A 25,697-nucleotide genomic window follows, 5' to 3' on the forward strand; every position below is an offset into this window, starting at 1 on the left:
TTTCAGATGCTTTATTCAAAAATAGCCATGAAAAGAATGGTGGAACGGATAATTATCAAAGAATGTGGAATTATTTCAAGAGACATCAAAAATTGTCTAGCAAACATGAACAGAAAATAATATAAAGTGTTTTTGTTCATGACCATCTGATTCTACCTCTTGCTTTGAAATGACAAATGCTCTCTTCTCTGTGTCCTCCAGTTGTCCCTCGGGGATGAACAGTGTGAAGTGACGCGGAACGGCTATGAGTCGAAGGAGCTGGTGTACCTGGTCCATATCTTCTGCCAGGTAAGAGTCCACTGGGTTTGATATTGCGGTTTTTCTTTCAACTTTTCTTTTCAAACTTTTGGGAACGGAATTCCAACCCACAAATGATGCTTCAGTCAACTTGTTCAGATATCCTGAGCAGTCTCTCCCTTGAGAAGGCCGCTGGCATACATTGAGACATTTCTGAAACACCTAAGTGTTTCAAACATCCCAGTTATGTGGGAATTTGGAACTGAATTGAAAGAGCTGCGGGTGAATGCCAGGATGGCTGAATTATTCTGAAGAATGTCTGATAATGAGAGCTTCAAACCATGAACTTTACAAAGCACTGTACGCATGCATCTTCAGCAGGATTATTGGAATCACATTGCCTGTTTATGCATTGTTTTCTGTTAATGTGTTTCTATGTCATTGGAAACTCAATTATTAATGTGAAACAGATATTGTGCAAGTTCTTATGAAGTGTGCCGTTCATTTGGCACTGTTGTGTCCATGGTGACATCTTATTATAACCAATTGTTGTAGCGTTGTGTTGGCTGTTGAAGTTTTTTCAAATAGAAAAAAGGGTTGACTTTGAATTCGTTGTTTAGGAGGGATGTGGGAGTAAAGTAAAAACCAAATACTTTATGTAGTTTTTCCAAAAATGGGATTAACCCAGAATTGGGTATAGCCTTACATTAGGGCAAACATGCACAGCTGCTCTGAAGCTTTGCCCCAGCTGCCTCCAAAGACATTTTTGATTCTGGTTTCCTGTATTTTCCTTCTGCTCATAAACTTGGCAATGCAACACAGTATGTGCTTTTGAACTTTGGCAACTTCTTTCAGCCGTCATACCATTTTTAAATCTACACCTAGTTCTATTTGAACAGGTTGCAAATGTGCTTCCTGAAACAGAGAACTAACCCAGTGAGATTGGTTCAGTTCCAAATACCCAGAAATGGGGGTAACTAGAAGCAGCATCTGAAAGTGGGGCAGGACACCATCAAGAGTTCCTTCCAATGCATCTCTACCAGAAAGAACTTTAAAAACAGAACTAGAATCAGCTGTGCTCTGCAGTCCCAGTTGTCAAGCCTTGGTCTCGGTTAAGACAGATCTTTCTGGGGCAAATCAAAGCAACATACTTTTTCCACCACCAGTCCCCTTCAGTGGGTTTGAAAGTTTGGAGCCCGCTCTTACTGGATGAAAAAGAAACAACATATCCATTGCAAACATCGTTTTTTTTTTAAAGAAAAGTTAAATTTAATGTGGTGGATTCAGGGCAGCATTTTCTAGGATTGCATTTACACTGGTCATATTCAATTGCTGTCTGTTTTGTTTGGAAAGACATTTGAAATATTAAAGTCCATGGGTGACTTGATTGTCGATTTTGAGACAGTGCCATTGGGTTAGAGGCACGAGAAAAGTGTCTGTCTGACAAAAACAGAATCCAAGAGAAACGATAGAAAAACAGTCTCACTAGTTTCGGCTGATGAAGGATTTATGGGCTGCTCCATATGCTAATGAGGTGGCTCTTTTTGCAATGTTATCCACAAAGTGCAGCTACTAGCAACAGGTGTGTTGTGTCAGTGTTGACCTTGAGTATTGGACCACACCGGACACCTGGAGAAGCCTACTTTAGTTTAAGGGTCTAAACCAGATAATGATATATATTAGCAGGTAGCACGTTACAAGCATCTTTAATAATGATGATCATATTTGCTGTGTTTGTTTGGCACCTACATAATTGAGTTATTACGTTATATCCGAGAAAAGAGAAATGAAGAGATAGCAATTACATCATTTGATAGATTTGATTGATTTGTATGAATGGACCTGCAAAATGGATTCCTAACTTGGTCCCTAAAATCTAGATCAGCAGCTAAATGAGTCTGCATTCATGTCAATAAACCTGCGTAAATGTGTGTAACAAGCTGCTAACACTGTGACTGAACAGTGGGTTTACAAAGTCTCTGTGGTCGATGAGCGTCTGCCATGAGTGATGGACGATTACATCATCATTTATTGACCTAACTCTAATCTGTCTGAGAGCAGTGGAAGTGAGTGAGAACTGTCGGCCTTAACACCAAAAACAATGAGTTGAAAGACATTCAATGCCCTGAGTGGAGCTTTAGAGTAGGGTGCTGTTTGTCACAACAACATGGGTGGGACCTTGTGTGTTATATAATGTTGTGTGTCGGTTTTCTTTTGTTATGTTTCTATGGATTTCACAATACAGTTTGTTTAGTTTTCCTGTTATATCTTTTAGGTTTGGTGAAATCTTTCCATTAAAAAATTACTTTAAGGTGGGGTATGTAATTTATTTCAGATACACTTTTTGTTATACTCCATGGAATGCTCTTAACATCCCGATAGCAATGAATTCATTAAATGCTTTGACAATAAATCCATTTAAAAAATTCATCTGCGGAAGCCCGTAGTACTGTAAAAAGCACGACCTATCATCTGAGCCGGCCCGGCTAAAATAACTGGATGGCCTACCTGCCTGTCAGCCTTCCATCTGTGCACAAACTTATCTCGTGCCCTCATTGGTCATGTGCGCGTTTGTGTGTGTTGGAGGAGGGGCTCTGTAAGGAAGTCTGAAGGAAGAGGCAGATTTTTTCCGGTTGTGTACTTTCAAATTCTAGTTTACTAGATTATTCGAGCTGGTTTCTCCAAATTGACATACTCCACCTTTAACTTAACCTAGCTGCAGTTGAATAGAAACATGTCTCACTTGTAGCTCTTTAAGCTGATTGTATTCTGTCTGTTTTTTTATTTTAACTGTTTACCCTTTTGTGTTGTCCTTTTGAAGGGTCGAAGTTGGATTGTGAAGCGCAGCTATGAAGACTTCCGTGTCCTGGATAAGCACCTGCACCTCTGCATCTACGACCGACGCTTCTCACAGCTGCCTGAGCTGCTCCGTCTGGAGAGTCTGACTGACAAGTCAGAGGTAAGAGCTGTAAGAAAAAACAAATGTAGTAATAAGCTGATATGGAGCTTCAGTAAAGGCTTAGTAAAGATGTTTTTTTCCTAAATATAGTAAGCAGTACTTAATCTTACATATATTTTTGAATGCCCTCACTAAACTATCCAGGACTTAGTAACCACCAACATTGAGTGAATGCTAAGAGGTAGCTGGCCATAAACTTTTAGGGAGGCGTGTGGTGCAGTGCGTTGTGCGTTTGTGTTCGGATCAGGGGAGCACAGGTTCAAACCCCACTGCAGTCAGCATGTCGTTGTGTCCCTGGGCAAGACACTTCACCTCAAATTGCTCCTGTGGGGATTGCCCACAGTATTGAGTATGTAAGTCGCTTTGGATAAAAGCGTCTAACAAGTAATGTAATGTAACTAGACAACAGGGTTATATATGAAAGCTGTTACCATGCTTTGATATCCTATATGATCTACATTTCATTGCTCTTGGAATCTACAGGTTGATATTTTACTGACTACTGTGTGCATGTGAAACGTATTGTGAGCCAGACAACCTTTCTGAAGCTCTAAGAAGAATGCAGAGGTTAGGTATCAAGAGAACTGGTAAAACGTGTTCATCACAGAGAGCTATTGTGCATTTGGTGGACACTCAAAACTGCCTGCGGTGCTCCACTTTCACAGTGCACACTTTGACTTGTAGCTGTACCCTCCTGTTGTCTTCGGGTCAAATCTGACCGATTTACTACTTTCATCAATCCTAACTTTTTGATTGCATTAAGGCTTTATGATATCCTTCACAGTAGACATTTGAACATGTACAATTGCTGATCACCACTTTCATTGAATTTTGGATGATTTAGTCAACTTTGTGCCACCCATGGAGTTACCGGTCAAAAATGACCACCATAAAGAAAAGGAATTAGTAACCATCCGGATCAGATAAAGTCTTGGGGCCTTTACTATTTATTCTGTATATTAACAATATAGGTGAAGTATCAAAAACTATTAAAACCATTCTTTTTGCAGACGACACAAGTCTACTCTGCTGTGGGGACGATTTAGAACAGCTATTGGTCACAATGTAGAAGGAACTGACTGAGCAGGATGAAGATCTGGTTTGACCAAAATAAATTAACATTGAACGCAAACAAAACCAAACTCATAATATTTGGGAATCGATCGACCAATACAGAGAAGAAACCCACATAAATGGCGTCCAATTAGAAAGAGTATCGGAAATAAAATTCCTTGGAGTAATCATAGACAATACATTAAGTTGGAAACCACATATAAGCTATATCAAAGCCAAAATATCCAAATCAATAGCAATTCTGAATAAAGCCAAATACCTTATTAATCAAGCTTCCTTGTTTATGCTGTACTGCTCCTTCATACTTCCATACATGATGTATTGTGTGGAAGTTTGGGGGAACACATATAAAACAAATACACATCCTATCTTCATCCTGCAAAAAAGAGCCATACGAGTTATACATAAAACTACGTACAGAGAACCAACAAATACATTGTTCATCAAACTAAAAACACTAAAACTACAAGACCTGGTTGACCTGTAAAATCCCATTTGTTGTTATTTCTTGTAATTTTAAAAGTAATTTCTTTCTGATTGTTTTGTCAAAAAGCAAACAAATTAACAAGACAAACATGTCGCTGATGACGATGACCTAATATTTTATTTATAAGAAAAATATATGCTAGAGGGGGTAGGACAAGAAACGTTTTTTTAAGCTTCTTCTTGCCCCTGTTGAACATGACAGAGACTATTTGAGAATTATTATTGTTTGTTTTTTGTTTTTGTTATTATTATTATTTTTTGTACTTTGTTATAATTATTAATTTGAGTGAGAAAGAAAAAGGGAAAAAAAAAGAATATATATATATTATCGTTGTATGTTTATGTTTCTGACATGTTCAATAAACTGACTACAATAAGACTTGTTATGGTAGTTATTAGAGAGGACACATTATGCTCATTTTCAGGTTCATATTTGCTTAAATGTTTAAAGAGGTTTTTTCTCTTACTGCCTGTGCTGCTGCACCTCTTTTCACCCTTGGTCAACCGCTTAGAGATGGGTCAAAACAATTTCCCCCCCCCTCAGCTTATTGCATACAATGTGTTTGATCGCTAGCCAATAGAATCACTACGTTACATAAGTAAACAAAAGAGTCCATGTTTCAGGCAGGGGAGGGGGGGGGGAGTTTGTGGGAGGGAAACACAGGGATTTGAACCCTTTTGCCATCTGAAATCAATGTAATGACTTTAACCTGTTTGTGTATTGTCTGCCCTGTTAGTCAGTTTCCCAGATGTTGTTGGCTTACCTCTCCCGGCTCTCGGCAATTGCTGACAACAAGATCAACTGTGGGCCCGCCCTCACATGGATGGAGGTGAGCCTGCCCTGCACACAGCATATCTCAATTAATTGAGAATCCAGTTGTAACAGCTATCTCCCTGTCGTAAGGTCCAATGCACAAAACATATTCTAACATAAAGTGCAAACACGGCCAAAAGGTTTGGCAGATACCAGTTTGCCCTTTGTTTGCGTCTGATTACAATTATTCATGTGGCAAAATATAAATGCGCTTAGGGCAATGCGCCAGTTGACACAGACACACCAAACAGACATAAAAGGACATCATACGAGCCATTCCTTATATTCCATACTTCCTCTGTGTACATTGCCCATTTTTGTTCAATGCCACGTCTTTTATATCTGCACAGCTCCGCCGCTTTAAATTCTGATTCACTGCACATTTTGTATACTCAGAGTAAATGTGATATTCTATGGTTCATATTTACTTGTACATTTATATTTCTTGTAAACATTCAATTTAATTCCAGATAGGCATGACGTACTTGGTCATGATCTTTTCTAAGTCAGATGATAGCCACCATCCATTATTGAATGCAGTGTGTGTTTTTCCTGTGTGTGTGTATCAGGTTGACAATAAGGGAAATCACCTGCTGGTTCATGAAGAGTCGTCCATCAACGTGCCGGCTATTGCTGCTGCGCACGTCATCAAGCGCTACATCGCCCAGGCCTCAGACGAGCTGTCCTTCGAGGTGACATACACGCACATACACACACATACACACACACACACACACACACACACACACACAGGGGAGCACACATCAAATCAAATCAAATTTTATTTATATAGCACATTTATAAACGATTTTTGGTCGAGCCAAAGTGTTGTACATATAATAAAAATAGCCCACATGCTCTCTCTGTGTCTCTGTCTACAGATATATATAGAGATTCTATTAAAAAACCTTGCGGATATTTAAAAAAGAAATAACTGCCAGTATAATAAAGTTGTCAGTCAAATACTTATGTTAAAACGGTCCAAACTGTTTTAGCTCTTCATTTATTAAACCGGAGTATATTGCATTATACCATATATTTTATAATACTCTCTTTTATAATTTATGATTTATGCTTTTTCCTCTAATGTTTTATTGTTATACATTTAACACTACACAAATAATTTTGCTCAGAACAATCCTTTATTAAAAGATACTCTTTCAGTTGAAATGTAAAGCCTGGCTACATACAGGCCTTTCATTGTAGTCATCACTGATGTTTTCTTCCAACAAAAGGTAAAAGGACAATCAGCACTTTCTAATATTTCCCCTCTGTGCAGGTTGGGGACATTGTGTCAGTGATTGACATGCCCCCTAAAGAAGACACCACATGGTGGAGGGGCAAGCATGGCTTTCAGGTACGCAGCTTCACAGAACACTATGCAGACTGTGAGCAAACACACACACACACACGCTTCATCTTTCTCTGGCTTTTTTCTCGCTGTCAACTTCTGATTAGCTTTGCAATTGAGGTATTTCAAGGACGAGAAGAGAATATGCTTTTTAAAACAGCTTTCAAATAGTCAGAGTGTGTTGAAAGACAAAGCCTGTGAGCAGATAACAGGTTGGACTGATTCATGTTCACGGGCTTCAGTCCCATCCTGTAACACAGTGAAACTAGGGCTGTTTAGGACTTCAGGTTGAGTTATATAAAAAAACAAACCGCTAACAGTCAGCCAGACTTACTAAGTGGGCCTCCAGAGATGTAAAGCACATACAGGGAGCAGCATTTGTGGTATTGCAAGACATTCTTTTGCTTTTTAGGGAGACAGACACATTGATTCATTTTGAAGCTTACGGCTATATTTTTCTGTCAAAGATTTGATTTATTCTGACACAGAATTGTGTTTGAGAATAACATAAGACTTCACCACTATTTAGTAAGACTAACGAAGTGAGTATCATCCAAAGTGTCAGTCTTGTAAGAACACAATTTCATCCCCACTAAGCAGAGTCCAGGGGAACACAAAGAGCGAATTCATAAAAAGACTGACTTTGGATGATATCCACTTTGATTCAATTAGACATCTGTCCTCTTTGTTCTCTGTGAATCCTACTATGCTAAGATGTGAGGATGAGACTTTTTGAAGATTCTTTGTGTCATTTATTTGCTGAGCTTGATCATCTCCAAAATGATCAACAGGTTAGTCAGAGAAGCCGACAGTAGCAGGCTAGCAGCAATCACAGATTAAAAGCTTTATATAGTCTGAGGGTCTGAGGGGGGAGAGTTTCAGAGGGGGGGTCAACAATAGAGGCCCTCTCCCTCAACGTCAGGGGCTTGAACTAGTTGAGTCTTTGAAGACCTTGGTGTACAGATGATATGTTTTCCAAACTGAATCTATTTACTGCTGTGACCTGGTTCGATGCTCATGTCAGGCTGAACCTCCGTTAACCCGCCGCTGCACCCTCTCCATCCTGCCCCAGCTCCTCTTGTGTTTTGGCTCACTGCCTTCAAGAAGTAGTGCTGCCAGTCAGGCTCACTGGGAGCACTTTACTGGTACTCCACTTATTTGTCAGATGAGTGGTCAGTGGCTGGAGACCACTGCCCTCTTTAGGATCACACAGCTTCTGCCTCTAAATATACAGAGACATGGAGAAAGCACCCTTGTGTAGCCTTACCTTTTTTGGGGGGGCGGTTACAGGGGACCCAACCCCCCAAATAATGCACATTGCGACATTTCCACCATACATTGGCTCATAAAAGTTGACCACAGTACAGGATTTTTTTCAGGGGAGACACACTTTAAACCCAGTTTGTGTGCTGTGTCTAATATATCATATTCTAATCACTTTTATATATAGACTCTTTTTCAATATTTCACTTTTTTACATTTTTTTCTTTTGTATTACTATTTACTTGCACGATTTTATTTCTGTTTTATTGTGTTGCACTGTTGGAGTGAGCCTGTGACCTAAGATTTTCATCGTCATAACTACACTGTAGCTATGCACGTATGACCAATAAAAGCCTTGGACCTGTGTGGAAGTTAAACCTATGCCCTTGTGAGTTGGGGAACTAACTGAAATGCCCAACACACACACAAACACCTGCTGTACCACCTGTATCCGTTAGAGGGGGTCAATGAGGGTAGTGGTTTTCTGCTTTTGTGACATTTGACACTGTGCTTCCTCGGCTCAGAATTTCCATCGTAAAACATTTCTAACAGATTTTTTCCGTTCAAAGTCCAGAAAACTCTGATTCGGCTGTCTTATTTGATATAGGGTTTTTAAGAAATCACCAAATCATCAGCACCAAACTGCTATTTTCTAGAACAGCAGGTACACAGATACACTTACCGGTAGTTTGAACATGTGTGATGCGGTCATTTTCACACCACATGAAAAGTAAATGTCCATACCAAGCCCTAAATGTTGTCTCTGTCACAGTTTAATAACACAACCATATGATGTATATGACAACCACCACTGAGCATAGGATTCTTGTCCTCTCTCTATCTTTATTATGATTTCTAAATGAGATTTTATTTCCTCCCAGCTGACTTCATTTTCACTCCTCTTCCCTCTCCAGGTTGGCTTCTTTCCCAGCGAGTGTGTGGAGCTCATAAATGATAAAGTGCCGCAGTCCATGACCAACACTGTGCCAAAACCAGGTATCCCCCTCCTCTTCCTCCTCTTCCTCCTCTTTATCCATTATAAGGAAATGTTTTGGAAATACATTATCACTGAGGGCTGGTAATGCGATACGGCTTGGTGTGTGCGTGTGTTTGTCAGTGCGTGAGAGTGTGTTTGAGAGATACACCTTGCCAACAAATATTTCACTGGTCTAAATGATCTGTGTCGTGGAATTCAGTTTGTATTTAAAAAGAGCTCTATAGGGTATTTATTTGATTAAGTTTATCATCTTTACTCAACATATCATCATTTTGAGTGGGTGAAATTCCCTGGAAGTATTTCCCAAACTTCAACTTATTCACAGATCCATGCTCAAGGTTTTCACTTTTTTTCTTAGAACTGAATCACAATACATCATCTGTATCAAGATTATCAATAATAATCTAAGACATATGTTTAACATAAACCCTCTTGGAACAACACCTGGAATGTCTGTCATGTTTACTGTGAGTGAGTCAAGTCGACCCCAGTGTGTTGTACCAGTCCCGTGTCTTCTGATCCAAAGACTGATCCCACAATATGACTCACTATCACAAGAACCCGCTGGCTTTGGGGTGAGCGCGTGGAGCCAGGGTTCCTCCCCATCAAAAAGACTCTGAGACTCCGGGGTCCACATTAAGTGATGACACGGCGAACATAAACCCACCCCCTGCAAGAATCCACTTTTGTGAGGGACAAAATATCCTTAGCAGGGTTTCGGTCCTGTTGGACGTGCCAATCCAGTTTCAAATGCAGGTTGGAACGCTGTGTTTACTGTTACAGTGCACGCACAGCACAATCCGCGGACAGGCCCCCACTCAACCTTCCCCCCCACTCCCCACTCCCCACTGCCCGCTGCTGAGCAATGACCCAATGCTTCTGCTTTTTCTGTTTGTATTTTGGCATGTGTTCTTAATTTGTTAATCATGCATTCTTTATTTACTGAGTATCTGCAGGTGAGGAATATTATTATAGTTATAAGTAAACATAAATGTTTTTCTGTTGTATAGCTCATTAGTATTTACATGTATTATTAAGTAGTCATTTCCTTTTAACTATGTTCAATCAGTAATATGTTGTTAGCCATAACCAGTGTAATATGTAATCTTCTATAACCTGCAGGTGTTATCAGTTATACCAACATGGCTCTAAATGAGCACATCCTGCATCTAGTTTATAATCAGCAGCAGAACACATAACTGACTGTAATTTGGTTTGAGCTGCCTGTGTGTTCTCCACTGCGACGCTTCATTAATCCTGCTGTTGGATGTACCGTAGCATTAGCATGTGTCTTGATTGGTTGCATTTGACTGTGACTCCTCTGCCTCAGCCTCCCCCTGCTCTGGCCTGCAGCCTGCTTCTTGGAGTCTCTTCCCTCCCTGTGCGTGTTGGTATACACACTCCATTCACCACCTGTCCACTCACTCAACCTTCACTCACACACAAAAATGCATTTTCCACATTTAGACTTGTACGACATATTGCTTATCTGAGTTTGGATGCAATTTAAGTTATAATCCTTAAGATTTAGGCCCGGTTGATGTATGGTTACCAGTATTAACAGCAATTGCAGGTTAAGATTTCAGAATTCTGGGGTCAGAAAACAATAAATGAACAGCTTATTTGTCATATATCCAACATAAGAGCAACTGTTACATTTCTTTACAGTAGCGCCTAAACATTTGCATTATGATGATATGGAAGTTGGACAGTAATTACCCTTTTAATTCCAGCTATTAGCAACCTGCAGCTGATTTTATGTTCCACATTGTGGGTTAGCTTGTTGACAGTCTGAAGGTGTGCCCTCTGTGAAATGTTACTTAGCATTAGCTATGATGCAGTGTAAACAATGACACTGATATCAATCCGATCAAATTATAAACAATAATCCTGGATTACACAGAATGTAAATACACTGCTTTGATAATGCTGAAAAAATGCATACCATTAAAAGTACTAAAAACAGGGTTTGATTTCATGAGTGTCTTCAGAATTATAACTTGAAATTCCCCTTTATTGATGAATGCCAAGAATACTGCAGTGCTAAACATTTTATTCTGCAATGTTTATTGCTCTAGCATCATCACAGTACACATTTGCTCTGTTCTCTAACTTGAAGTGCTTCTCTCCCCTGCCGACTCTCTCATGTCTCCACCATCCATCCATCCATCTGTCTGTGGGGCCATCTGTCCATCGGGCTGCATGCAGACTTGGAGATGGAGAGTGTAATTCAGGACAATGCATGGGTGGCCGACCCGCTAAACCACTACAGCCTAAGTTCAGGTAGACAAAAAATCCTTTGGTGTGCTGCATTGCCCCCCCCCCCCCCCAACCAACCACAAACTACACAACTTGAGGGATGTGTTTGCACTGTTCCCACCCTAACATAGTATGTATTTGTGAAGATTGGGAAAAGGCTTCACTTTTCACTCAGGAGAACTTTGTACACTTTTTGGTGTTACTTTACAACAGAGGGACTGCTCACATTTTGCCCCGTCCGTGACCTTTAACACATTATCCCCACACTCTGTCGGTGGACCAATAAGACAACAGCCACGTCTGAGTATGCATGCCTGTGACTGTGCTGTGAAAATAGCCGTTTTTTTTCTAGTATGTGTGTTGGTGTGAACTTTCCTTAATTAAATTACAAAACATCTATCTAAGAAAAGGTGTGTGTAATGAAACAAGTGGTATTTTTCTTGTTTCTTTTTTTCATATAACACGTTATTTGTTTCAGGCATTTGATGGCATCTGTTTGTAGAAGGCAAGGCAAGTTTATTTATATAAGCATTTTTCAACACAAGGCTTTACAAAACGAAAAGTCGTGGGTCTTGTTTTAAAAGAGGCGAGTTACAGCGGAGGTCTTTGGGAGTATGTTCCAGAGATATGGAGCATAATAACTGAACGCTGCTTCTCCAAGACTAAAAAAACCTATATTTAAAAGTTTCAAGATTAGATGCAGTGGTGTAAAAATGAAACCCCACTTTTCAAATGTCGCTCTACAAAGAGAACAATTGTATCCCTCCAGCCCGCAGTTTTTTTTCCTTCTGTTTCACCCCAAAAGGTGTATGCAAATGAGTTCAGGGTTGAGGCAGGTTACTACAGCGTTTCTCAAAGCCGCTGAATGTTGGGTGTGTGTGGACGGGGGCCAGCTGTGTTTGTCTGTGTGTCTGTTCGGTGGCGACTGAAAGGGCGCGCGGCTCCCCCGCCGTGGTGCTAGGTCTCGACCGGCCTTGATTTATTTAATCCTTTTACAATGAGGGGGCCTGTAAATCCATCCATTGAGCGTTAAGCTTTGTCCTGCAACAGTAAGAATCTCTGTCTCCCTCTCCATGGTGACTGAAAGAGCACATTCCTGCAGGGAGCCGCACGGCTTTGGAAAATCTGTTTGCTCTGCCCTCGATCCACTCCGCTCACCACTAACCTTTGCTGTTTTTAGGCAAAACTATGAAAATTGTTAACATGCTGCACTGCTCCAATTAAAACGGAGACGATAGAATAGAAGCAGGAGTCATTCAGTCCATGTGTGTGTTGTGTTGCAGTCTGAGGTGGGACGTAACTAAGTACATTTACTCAAGTAAAGTACAAGTATCTGCAAATTATAGTGTTTCCATTTTATGCTACTTTGTACTTCTAAAACACTACAGTTCAGAGGTACATGGTGTACTTTTACTCCACTACATGTATTTAATACCTTTAGTTACTTTACAGATGTGGATGAATGATGTGAAATATAATCAAGTGTTAAATCAGACTTTAGTTCCACCTGGAGTAAATCCACAAGCTACCCTGCAGTATACAAAGTCATTCAGACTAGCTGCACCTTTACCAGCTTTGAGAACACTTTCATGATCAATCATTATAAAACATATCATATATATCATTCTGAAATGGAGCAATCTGCACAACGACTACTTTTACTGTCGCTACTTTAACTATATTTTGATGATAATACTTTAGTACTTTTACGTGAGTTACATTTTGAATGCAGGACTTTTACTTTTAACCATAGTATTGCTACACTCTGGTACTCTGAGTACTTCTCCCTTCTCTGGTTGCAGTGGAACTCTCTTCAGACTCTTCTGTTGACATCAATATGAAAATAAAGAGTTGTGAGCTTTTGATGAAATGGACAGTCACCCTTCTTTCCTCTCCAGGCAGCACAACAGTCACTGAGCCAGATGTAGCTCTGCCCCCACCCTCACTGCAGGCCTTCGTCATGCCTGGGGACCTGTGATTTGTGCAGCTGTGAGCATACATGAGCCAAGACAGCTGGCGATGTGAAGGGAGAGGAGGGGAAATGGAGAGAGAATGTGCGTGACAGAGTCATAGTTGTCCTCCTGTTCCAGAGGATCTCCGATCATTTCCTGGTGCTTAAGCTCCGGGCCGTGAAACCAGCCAAGGCCTCCTGTAACCTGTTGCTCTGTAGATTCAATAAGACACTGTTGTTGTAGGCCGCACCTTTGTGTGGGGAAGTGAACAACTCTCAAGAACTCTTGAGTGTGTGAGCTGTGAGGACCCCAGGAAGAATAGCCAATGCTCATGCTAGTGCTAATGGGGATCCTAATAAAGACAATAACTCAATGTGTACATATCATTTAACACCTTTACTTCCTTCTTGCAAAAAATTTTCTATATAATGTCCATAGTTGCTTTACTACTGTATTGCATCATTATAACAAATCTGTTGCATAAGTCATTACTCATTACTTAAACAAAAGATTAAGTATTGTCCTGTTGCAAAGCTACAAAGCTTACAGACATTTTTACAATAGGTAGGAATTTGGATTTACAACTAGTTTCAGACAGCATGGCGCGCCGCTCCTGTGAATTGGACTTGGATCGCAGCTACTAAAACCACTTCCTCCTTCTTTCCACATCCCAGTGAAAAACAGATTATATTCACATCCTTGCAAAATAGCAGCTTAATGATCCTTAATCTAACAGAATGCTCTCATGCTGTTTTACGATTTATGACGTCAGGGCAGTAGCTAGTAGCTACTTCCTGTATGGTTGACTGGTGTCTTATAGCACATCCCTATTGGTCCTCTGTACTAAAGGCATACACTGCTTCACAGTCTCTGAAACCAAACTTCACTGTATGTAAAGTGGACGAATGAATTAGAGGGGAGAACTTGCTTATTGAACCGTATGCTATCTATTACAGCTCCTGTATATCATTAGTAGTTCAGAATTGACCTCTCCAGCTTGTTTCTGCTCTGTAAGTGATAGTGGAGGACACATACAGACATATCCCCAGTATGTGGAATGATTACTGGATGATTTTAGGGTGGAAAACTATTTCATAGAGTACAACATTACATACACATGGGACATGCACAGTGAATAATTGTTCAGTTTATTTACTCAATTTTTTTTTTAAAAACAATAAAACTAAGTAAAAATAAAATACTCCATTAAGTAAGAGCAGAAGTACATTTGTTTGGTAAAATAAAAGTAATGTTTCAGCAAACAAAGGGTTATGGCATTATTATATTGCAAATACTAATGCATCAAGTTTTTTGCATGTGTATATAACGTGAGTATTGTCCTGTGGTTACCCCTCCTAAGGGATAGAGAGAAGTCTGGATGATCTCCAGATGATTCATGTGGTAGGGGAAAGAGAGTAAGGAATTAAGGATACACAACTTTGTGTTTATGATTTTAAATGTTGGTCTAATACTTTGCTTTTTGTGAAAAAGTTAACTATCAGAATCTACGTGTAAAGAGACATTTGAGGATCATTAATAAGAAACGTCTGTCTTTGTGTGACATTTTTAGGTGATCACATGCAGTGGAAAAGTCCGACTCCAGTCTTGTGATTCTGGACCAACAACAAATTAGTTTGACTTTATTTAGACTTGTGTGCTTCGAGACTCTAGTTAAGGAATTAACAAGATAATGCTTTCAGAGCCAAGTGAAGGCCGTCCTGTATGTTGTTTATGGCAGAGAAGAAGAGAATTCAGTGTGTTTGTATCATGTGTGTGTGTTCAGTGTAAAGGGATATTTCCCACTGTGTAAGTGTAAACACAGGCTTGCCTCTTGGCTGCCTCCAGTGCTGCCTTCAAATGCTGTTGGGAATACAAGAATCAAGCACATACACAAGTCTGTAATGTAAATGTGACTAGTTCGCTTAACGGAAGAAAACATTTAAACTATGTAAGCAACTGATTACCAATAGGGAACACATCAGTACGTTTACCACCACAGTACATTGTGTACTATGGAAAGTAATTAAGGACATTTACTCAAGCACTGTACTTATGTACAATTTTGAGGTCGGCGCCCTTTACTTGAGTAATTTGGTTCTGCTCATTTTCACTTCTACTCCACTCAAACTTGGAGTCATATTTGTTCTTTTTACTCCTCTACATTTATATATAACATTATGAATGACTTTGTAAGTTCATATTGTTAATTCAAAATCAATTAATCAACTCATGAAATATGAGGTACCATTATGGATTAGAATATCTGGAAGTACAAGAAGTCATTAAAGTTAGCTCCCTAATTAAAATGATGTACACAGTAGTGCTGGTACTTTAGGCTAATACTTTGGTTCTTTATCTTCTTGAGTAATATTTTTGATGCAGGACTTTAAGTTGAAAAAGAGTATTTCTACACTGTGATATAACTACTTTTACTTAATTAAAATATGTTCGTACTTCTTTCACCACTGTGTACTGTTCATTTCAACACCAAGTGGTTTCAAACTGTTTCGTCCAACGTGGCAACAATGCTTAGCAAAAACAAACAGGAACTCTATGATTAATTTTATGGAAGTGGAGATCTTTTCAGAAAGATTTAAGTAATTTTTGATTAATATATCAAGTAATACTACATTTATTTACACATTTTTTCATCAATTTGCAGCTTTTGGTATAGACTGCGATTACCGGAGTATATTTTTCCCGGGTGGCCCTGAAGGCAGCATGCTGATGTGGTTGATCGCAGCGGGCTGTGTGGATGAGATGACGGGGCGAGGGAACCGTCTACGCCTCTCCTCTCTGTACAAACTTCAGCGCTATTCTCTTTCTCTCTCTGCCCCGAAGCACCTCTCCGTGTCTGGGACAGCCGGTTAGCATTCAGCTCTCTTTAGCTTAGCTGTACGGTCAGAAAATAAATACCTATTTGTACTTTGGACTTATTTTGAAACCTTGTCATAAAGCCTCAAAGCGAGTCTATAGCGTTATGGAACCAAGGTAAGACATTTTAAAAGCCTGTTATAACTATATGTACTGCGGTGGATTTATATAATTTTACATTTGACAGTGAGACTAGCCTTTTTCTACCAGTATGGTGTTTTAGTGGGAGTAAATAATGCCGACATGCAGTATGATGAAAGGAACCTCATAGGACAAAAATAAGTGTGAAACATATGTCCTCCTTCCTCATATGACTCCATCCTTTTTCTTTTGAGGAAAATGTAACTAATGGGAAAATAACTTGGTTAATATTTGCCTCTTTCCTCAATTATTAACTATTTACCACAAGATTGTAGGCTGTTAAGGGGGTTTAAAGTCAAACCTGTTCTACAGTGAATGGCAGTCAGTGCTTCTAGAAAATCAAACAAAGGTAATTAAAACGTTGTATTAAGCATTAACAGGTAATTGTATATTTTAAAAGGGTTAAGTGCCTTTTCCGGAAGTCGAAGTTGCTGGAAATTGGCAGTGGAAAAATGTGTATTCAGATCGTTTACTTAAAGGCCCAGTGAAGTGCATGTTTTTGCACCAAAATGAAATGGCAGTTTCATTCCTTACATATCATTGTGCCTGTTCATGGCTAAAATAATGTTTAATAATTCATAATTAATGAATTAATGAATTATTAATTTTGCCGTCTGAGCCTAACGGAAGTTGCAGACGATAGTGGCTGTGACGTCACAAGATGTACCCAGTTGCGATTGTAAACATGGCGGAGACTCTGGAAAGTGATACTAGTGTTAGAGAAATGATTGATTTGGACAGCTTTTCGGACAGGATAGATGAGGAAAGTGATCAATCTGGTGCACTTTGAGGGCAACATTAAGAGATTTATGGATACAGCTCTCAACACTCATATGAAACATATATTTCAATAATCAAAAAACATTGGAAGGATTTCTTAACCTATTTTATACAACTAATATTACATAGATGGAAATATTTGTTTACATAGATGACCAAACCCACTGAGATAACTTAGGCTACAGTTTACCTCCCTGAGCTGACGTTATCTCTCTCAGTCCCACAGGAGAGCACTCTCCCTCTCCTTATTGTTGAAACAGCTAATCTCTGTTAGCTCCGAGCTAGCACCAGATGCTAACAACAACCCTGTAACTCTGTCAGTCTCTCTTTCTCTCTCTCTCGAATCGACCAGTGGCCTTTATTTATCATGATCAATCAAATAATCTACGAAACAATGACACCAGCCAGGCTCACCTTCATCTTTTGGGAACAGAAACATCGCCACTTCGGCAGACTTGACATTACTAAAGCCAGCGGCAATGCATCTTTTCCCCTGTGTGTGGCTCCGAGCTAGCACCAGATGCTAACAACAACCCTGTAACTCTGTCAGTCTCTCTTTCTCTCTCTCTCGAATCGACCAGTGGCCTTTATTTATCATGATCAATCAAATAATCTACGAAACAATGACACCAGCCAGGCTCACCTTCATCTTTTGGGAACAGAAACATCGCCACTTCGGCAGACTTGACATTACTACAGCCAGCGGCAATGCATCGTTTCCCCTGTGTTTTTCATCCCTCTTTCTTCACTGTCGCCTCCATTGTCAGGTTTTCTCGATTGGCAATCACTTCCAGTCGACTCCGACACACTTTCCAGGAAAATACTAGCTCAAAAACGTTGAGAAATTCGACTTTGAAAAAGAGAAAAAACGAACGGTGGTGAATGTAAACAGTGCGGCGGCGTCCATCTCGTGACGTCACGCAGTAGATCGCAAGCCACGCCCACGAAGGCGAAGGTCGACTGCAGATTTCCCCGGAAAATTCAAAACTCGTCAAATTTGTTGCTATTCCAACATCTTTTGATATGGGTTCCAATGGACAATTTTGGTCATTACTATACGTATTAGCATAAAAGATCATGCACAGGTGCACACTTCACTGGGCCTTTAAGTCAAACTGTAAACATACTCCGATACATTTAAACCTGCTAAACTGCAAAGGTTACATTAGAGTAAGTTACTATAATAAGACAAGTGCACTCAAAGTAAGTGAAAAAAAATACCTAAAGGTTTATAGATGACAATTAGCTCTCAATTTTCTTGGTAAATTCACAGTTGGCTGTTCTTGTATAAACTGTTGGCTATTTTTGTGTTATTAATGAAACCTCTTGTTTTCTTAAATGCAACAATATTAACTAGTAAATAACGTTTTTAATAAAGTAAAGTAAAACATAATACAATATTTCCCTTCAAATTATAGTGGAGTAAATGTATGACTGTAAAGCAATGGATGATTTTGAACTTAAGTATAACACTAGACATTCCACCACTGAAAAATGGGTATAGTGATATTTGTTGATCTTTCCTGACACGTTCGTAGGGTTTCTCTCTTCTCATGTGGTATACAGTTTGGAATTGATTAGGATTATTGGGTAAGTTTCTCAAAGGGCCCAGTGACATCACCCCTCTGTCCTGCCCTGTTGAATTGGTGTTCAGTGATGCATTTCAGATCCAACAATAAGAGATTTTGCTCCTGATCACCACACACTGCAGCTCTCATGTGAAACAGAGGCTGCTGTCACTCATGGCTTCCCTTTGACAGGCACACACTGCTCTGCTGTTTACTCACCCAACCATCCAGAAACAACAACTGGGTGTTACTGGGTGCTATCACAGTGTCTATCAGTGTGATGTGCTGTTTCTCAGTTTGATAAGTAATGCAAACATTATCTCTATAGTAGCCACCGCTCAATGGACAAAATGAGTTTCTTAAATTGGCATGGTAAAAGATAATATAGTCTGGCATTTGAAATCACAATATTTACTTACATGATTTTCAAATTCCTCTATTTTTCAGCATTGCTGCTTTCCAGAGAGACCTTTTTTTATTATGTTGGACCCACCACAGTAAAACAAAGATTTTGGTCCATTTAGAAAAGCATTTTGCGCACAAACATATCACTTTCTAGCCAAAACCCTAATTCCCACAGCAAGTAGATTTCTGGGAAGGATGATGTAATTATATCCAACCCATTAACATACCGGTTTTACAAATCGACGAGGAGGGCAGTTTGAATTCCTGCTGCCCATGGGGAGGGGTGTGCTGGGTGAAGTGAAAAGGCTGAGCTCTGATGAGAGCTTTGTGAAGCCCCAAGGAGCTGTGGTTACACCCGCTGCTGCTTGTGTATTCAGGGAACACTGACACACACAGTATCAAATATCTCAGGCTAGAGTCCAATGATCGGCTCTATAATGTCACTGCTCTACTTTAAGAAGCAGTGCTATGAAGTTGGGATTTTCCTCCAGTTTGCCTCCTCTGGAAAGCTCATTGCTAACTTTTTGGAATGAAGCAGTGGGTTTTAGAGTTGGAGAGAGAAGACAGAAGATGATGTTAACCATAGTGCAGTTATTATTGATGCTGTAATGCTTGGCCTCCACTCAGCCCCGACTCGTGACATCCAGCCTCTCACTGAGCTCTCCTGGGGAACGACTCATCAGAGTCCCCCTGTCAGCTCAGGGCTGAAGACTGTCAGTGTTCCACAGGCATTATGACCATCATCCGCTGTGTTTAGCATTTCCTTTAGCAGGCTCGTATCTGTGCAAATGCATCTCTGTAAAGTATGTGTATTCACTCTCTGCCCTAAACGACTTGTTGGAGGTGTGTGTTTGCGTGCGTGCGTGCGTGCGTGCGTGCGTGCGTGCGTGTGTGGTTGACGACACCGAAACTGCAATATAATGTTTGTGTAGCATAATAAATATGATATATCGTTTTTCAGTGCCCTACGCTGTACATATCCGGAATGAATCGCTGAAAGGTTTGGGAAGCTTTGTTTCGTGAAAGGCTACTGGGTATCCCTACGTAGCGATACCCAGGAAGTAAGTGAGAAATCTCCAACGAGGCGTTTTGGGGAGGTATTTTCTGTGTTAGTTTTACGGCCTACAGAGTGTACTTTGAGGGTTTTTGACTCTGCAGACCGTTTACAGGCATAAAAACCTTCATTACCCACAAGGGGATGGGTAATAACCAGAAAAGCATGACATGGGACCTTTAAGTTATCAAAGAGACAAGCAGAGTATTTGTAACTCTGCTGTCTAGCTTTACTCTCTGGGACATCTAGTTCTGGAGAGGAGGAAACCTCTGAGGATCATGTGTAACCCTAATAAGTAGAAGCTGAATGCAATAACACACTCCCATTGGGCGCTACGCTGCCTTTTGTTATTGGATTAGAATTGAAATGAGAGCCTCCTTAGTGGCAGAAAGTGACAAACTAATATCAAATGAGTCTAAATGTGTTGACACCGACCCACCCTCCTTTGTAAAGAATACTGGGAAAACAGTTAGAGAATGTCTTTTTGTCTCTGGAGGAACTTTATCAAGTCTGATGAAAAAGAACCCTGAAGAAGTCATCAGATAGTGATTTAGTTATTACATCATTTAGGCATGATCAATTCAAAATTGAAATCCTGCTTTCAGAGCTAGACGTGTGGAGTTTGAAAGACGTAGATGTTATCAAGGAAGAAAGTGTGTATTGAATGACACTACCCAGCTGCATCATGGGACATTAATGATCCTTTTTTTCCCTTTCTTTTTGGATTTGGACCTTTGCTAGGGAATCTGAAGTCCGAGTGTCTCAGCCTCTGCTGAACACTTTATGAATTCCTGCTTCTAAAATGTACTACTAAATCAGTGGAAAACCCCTTCAAGCGACTCCAAGCTATAAATCTTGAAATTAATGCGACAGAAATGTTAAGGTCCCACAAACCATACCTTGAATGCCTTTCCCCCAGCTGGATGTGAGCAGTGAGTGTGTCAGCTTCAGTGCTGCTGAGCATGCTGCCCTCACACTGTGAGTGACAGTCAGCAGATGGGAGTCTCTGTCCCTCTCTGGAGAGTCATACTGTCACTGCACTCCTCTTCCCCGCATCCTACAGTCAATCTGCTCTCCTTATGAAAAGTGACGTGTCAGTGTCGTGAGCCAACACAGTTGCACAGTCAGACCCTTCCCCCTCCACATTATACTGAAGGCCATTTCTGATGCCTCAACAATGATTAAGCAAAGCTGCCTCAGCATTCTTTTTCTGCGGTATAGGAGTGCAGAAGGAATTTCTCCCTGAGGGGTGAATTGTAGCTCCCCTGAAATGGAAGATGTCTGTGGATGCACGTGCAGAGGCCAGCTGTTGATTCAGAGTGCTGCTTTCTTTGCTTTGCTGAACCTCATTACAGGAAACATGCCTGCCGTCCACACTTCAGTTAGTTTCAACAACCCTGTGTTGTCAGTGACTTGGTGTTAGTCTACACACAGTGTCCAATTCTTCTACCCAGTCACTCATTCCTTGATATTTAAAGGGGCCCCTATTGTACTTTTTGGGATCTTTTCTTTCCTGTAGTCTGTTCTATTGGTTTTTGTGCTAAAATCCCAAAGTTCCCTCCAGAGGGAGTTTCTCTCCCTGGGCTCTGGTTTCAGACAGAGGGTGAAAAGAGGTGCTGCAGCACAGGCAGTATGAGGAAAATAAAGAGCTTTTTGAACATTAAAGCATGGAGACATGTCCCAGAAGAGGCACATGAGCAAATAGGGCCTCCTTAAAACGCAATTGCACCAGAAAACCTTTCAATTCTGTAAGTATATTCCACTCGCGATGGCATTTTTAAATATCAAAATCAATCCACACATTGTCTTCTTCCAAATCCAGGTTCCACAAACATTACCAACAAGGCGAAAGTAATCACAGAAATAGTTGCCTGCCAAAATAATTTCTCTTTTTGATATATTCTTGCTACTATTCTGCAATGACAGACTTTTACATTATTTCAGCTCCAACGTAACTTTCCATTTCCAACAGCTCTTTAATGTTAGTTTGGTCTTAATGTGTTTCACTCTAAATGCACTTGATTGACTGTTAATGAAGTCTGCTGCACGCAGTTAACTCTGCAGCGTACGTTTAGCATGCAAAACAGGCAGCCTCATTCACTTTTATCTAATGGTCTCTGGGCATGAGACCCCAGTCTAACTCAATGGCTGTTTCTAAATAATTATAATATTCATAACAGCTGCTTCATGATGCTGTGTAAGTCTCTATAAATGAATCCTGTCATCATGCTGTGAGCAAAGATACTGCTTTGACTCTGTTATCGTGTTGTTGTTGTTGTTGTTGTTGTTGTTGTTGTTGTTATGTTCCACACACGCAAGTCAGACTTAGCATTCTTTAACTAAGCTTGCTTTGTTTCTGGAGATGGAATTTGATAAACACTGGCCTTCTTTCTATTGTAATGCTATCCGTTAAAGGAATGTAACCTGGAATATCAATAGATAAGTGATGCAACAGCAGGTTTTCAGCCCAGAGCACCAGGAGATCTTTTTGAAAGATTTAGCCAAGTTCCAGATGTTGCGGCAGAAAGAACACAATGATCATAGATGGGATAGGTATGGAGGGTCTTAATATTTTCCCTTTCAGTTATAAACTTTCACAGCTATTGTTTCATTTCCTGATGCCACGTGTGAGGTTACATGTTACAGGGAGGGCGAATAAATGACACATGCCAGAGAACAGAGAGTGGATTTGGAGATATGTTTAATTATTTGAAATGTGTTAAGTGTCAGTCAATACTTAAAAATGGAAGGTAAGAAATAAAGAGTACAAGTGATTAATGCATTTTAAAGAATTTACCTGGGAACAGGGTGTCCGTGGGGTCTTAAAAGGTATTGCATTTGACTTCAGGATTCCTGCATATACCCTGTGGGAAGAATACTCTAATATCAGGATAATTCAAATACACAGTATAGTAATATCATTGATTGTTCAACAATCAACCAATAGTTGGTCAAACTAAACCAAATTCTCAGTTGAAAGAAAATGTATGTGAAGTTCTCATAAGTGGAAAAACACTCTTTCATCTCACCAGTAAATGAAAGTTTTACTTTTTAAGGTCAGATTTTGTGAACCAACTTGCTTTATTGTTCCCTCCTCCACCCAAAAAAACACGGTTTGTTCAATTCAAGAAAGCCTTTCCACATCTCTCTACAGCAGATCAAACAACTGGTGTACTTTAAGAAGCTTACATCCCCTTTCCCAGACGTAGTATCTGATAAATGCGGACTGGGTATTTCAGAAGGTCTGCTCCTTGTTTGTCTTGTTTTGAAGGGGAGCAGAGGGTACTGGTGTTGGATGTGAAGGATTCCTTTGTAGTTGCCTGGGAGGTGGTATTTAAGACCGAAACCTTCGCTTCATGGAAACTACACATGCATAAAGGAAGGGTTTGCATTAGAATGGAGGCGAAATGCACAATGGGATGGGACAAGCCTTAGCAGCCTGTATGGGCTTTCATTCTACTCCATAGATTTTGTGTGAAAGCTGAGCCTGTGTGAAACCTACAGGCACTGGTGAGTAGTAAACCGTTGTGTAAGAGCTCTAACATGTGTCCTTCCTTCCTTCCCTCGCTCCTCAGTGTCTAAGAAGCACGGAAAGCTGATCACCTTCTTACGCACCTTCATGAAGTCCAGGCCCACCAAGCAGAAACTGAAGCAGAGAGGCATCCTCCGGGAGAGGGTGTTCGGCTGCGACCTGGGCGAACACCTCCTCAACTCAGGACATGATGGTGAGACACACGAACACACACCTGAGAGTACCAGGCTTTTATTCTTAACAGACTCTTAGTGTATTCTGACTGGCGAGGGTCTTAAATGATCTGGAGCCTGATTTATGGCAGAAAGTGCAGGCCATTATTTGCAACAAGCTTCCATTAGAGACAGGCTTTGATTTCTGTTCCCTGGTTAATGGAGTGGTAGAGATTACATTTTAGTTAGCATCGCATGGGCACCCTTAAAAAAAGGGTGCAATGGGATTTTTCCATTGGAATTCAGAATATTGCTGAAAAAATATCTCTGTCAAACACACGATTATGATTCTTACATATTTTTGGTCAGCAGGATAATCTCATATTCTGTTGTAAAAAGCGATATAATCCCGAACACCTGCTGCATCCTCCATTTCAAATAATGAGCTAATGGTTTTTAGATAACAGCCATTGTGAGCTTCCTCAGATTCACACCACACCGTGAGTTAAAGCAGTTCGGCCAGCCCTCTCTGCCTGTAAGTTAGATGATAGCTGGGTTTAAGTACATAGCTACATGTACCTGCTGTAGCTACTTTGATGTTCTGATCCCTCAGCAGCACGCTGTCTGTGAGGTGAGCTGATGGGATGGTGTCAATGACAGAGGTGGAGGAGAATGGTTTCCTGATTACCCTGTGACATCAGCTCCAACCACTGGATGATGCTTCTCTGCTGCTGAAGCGCAACCAATGACTTCATTTCACTTCTGCTTGAGACCAACTTAAAAAGCCATTCATTCATGTTAATGGATCAATTCATGTCTGGACCATGGTCCGGACATGAATTGCTCTTGTCGTAGCAGCACATTGAATCACAGTGATCACAGACGGGTGAAGCATTCACTCCCTGGCTCTCTGTACATCCTTCCTTACCTGACACGGAGAGATAAGCCACTCTGTCACACTTTGCTGGATCAAATGTTTGACTTGTTACGATTGCTTCAGTGACTTTAAGAAATGAAAGAGGAATTTGATCTTATGGAACAAGAGAAATACCATTTGCGGTCAGAGTGCTGAGTCTGCTCCTATAAAGACCGGTGGTAGGTGAAGACAAGTACTACTTTGCTTTCACTTACTAAGCAATATTTCCTCGACAAAAAAGTTGTATAACCGGTTGGTTAGATGTTGAATAAATAAATATAGTCATAAACAAAGCTTTTCAAACTAAAATTATAATCCATAGAATGTTAATGTTCCAAATAAATGTTGTCCAGTTAACAGACAGCCAGGCGTCTTGTTGTACTCTTATAAGCTTCATCAACAAAGAACATCAAACGGAGAGTTAAAGCCATAACCCTATGCTCCATGAAATAAAAGTAGCTTTTTTAATCCAATTTTCAGAGGGGTATGCTGACAAAGGACCGTCCGGGCTAAAGACAAAGGGATCTTCCAAGCTACCATTTCTCCTGCTAGCTTGGTTCTACAAAAGTCCACTTTGACAATATAATGTCTTATTAACAATATTATTAAAGGGGCCATATTATTCTTGTTGGGATTTCCCCTTGCGCTTTTCTGGCTAGGGCCCCAACACATTATACATGGCAACTTTTTCACAGACTACCTTCATCTGTCAAATATTGTACCCGAACATCTCAGCTTCCACTTTCAGTGTAAAGGTGACTCTGACACTGCACTTGAGCTTTGAAACTAAAATGTAAGGTAACAAACTCTTCACTTAAATAAATTGGATGCTGTTGTTTGAAATGTAAGAGGCTTCACTACTGTTGTGTCCGAATCTGACTCC

At 40.3% G+C, this 25,697-nt stretch overlaps 1 protein-coding gene across 8 annotated transcripts in view; it reads left to right on the forward strand.

Moving 5' to 3' along the window:
• Nucleotides 1-25,697, forward strand: part of arhgap32b (Rho GTPase activating protein 32b) — a 54,644-nt gene that overhangs the window by 15,889 nt on the left and 13,058 nt on the right. For 2 of the 8 annotated variants that reach the window (XM_079649812.1, XM_079649818.1), the window contains 9 exons: nt 202-288; nt 3,059-3,205; nt 5,494-5,586; nt 6,140-6,262; nt 6,850-6,927; nt 9,099-9,180; nt 10,512-10,562; nt 11,390-11,464; nt 23,790-23,939. In XM_079649812.1, coding sequence (XP_079505938.1) covers nt 202-288; nt 3,059-3,205; nt 5,494-5,586; nt 6,140-6,262; nt 6,850-6,927; nt 9,099-9,180; nt 10,512-10,562; nt 11,390-11,464; nt 23,790-23,939 — 886 coding nt within the window. Of the gene's footprint in view, nt 1-201; nt 289-3,058; nt 3,206-5,493; nt 5,587-6,139; nt 6,263-6,849; nt 6,928-9,098; nt 9,181-10,511; nt 10,563-11,389; nt 11,465-16,174; nt 16,384-23,789; nt 23,940-25,697 lie in introns of those variants that run through there. The other 6 variants (XM_079649813.1, XM_079649814.1, XM_079649817.1 and 3 more) reach the window with 6 other exon arrangements.

The sequence above is a fragment of the Notothenia rossii genome (assembly GCF_949606895.1).
Source record: "Notothenia rossii genome assembly, chromosome: 9".
Lineage (NCBI taxonomy): Eukaryota > Metazoa > Chordata > Actinopteri > Perciformes > Nototheniidae > Notothenia > Notothenia rossii.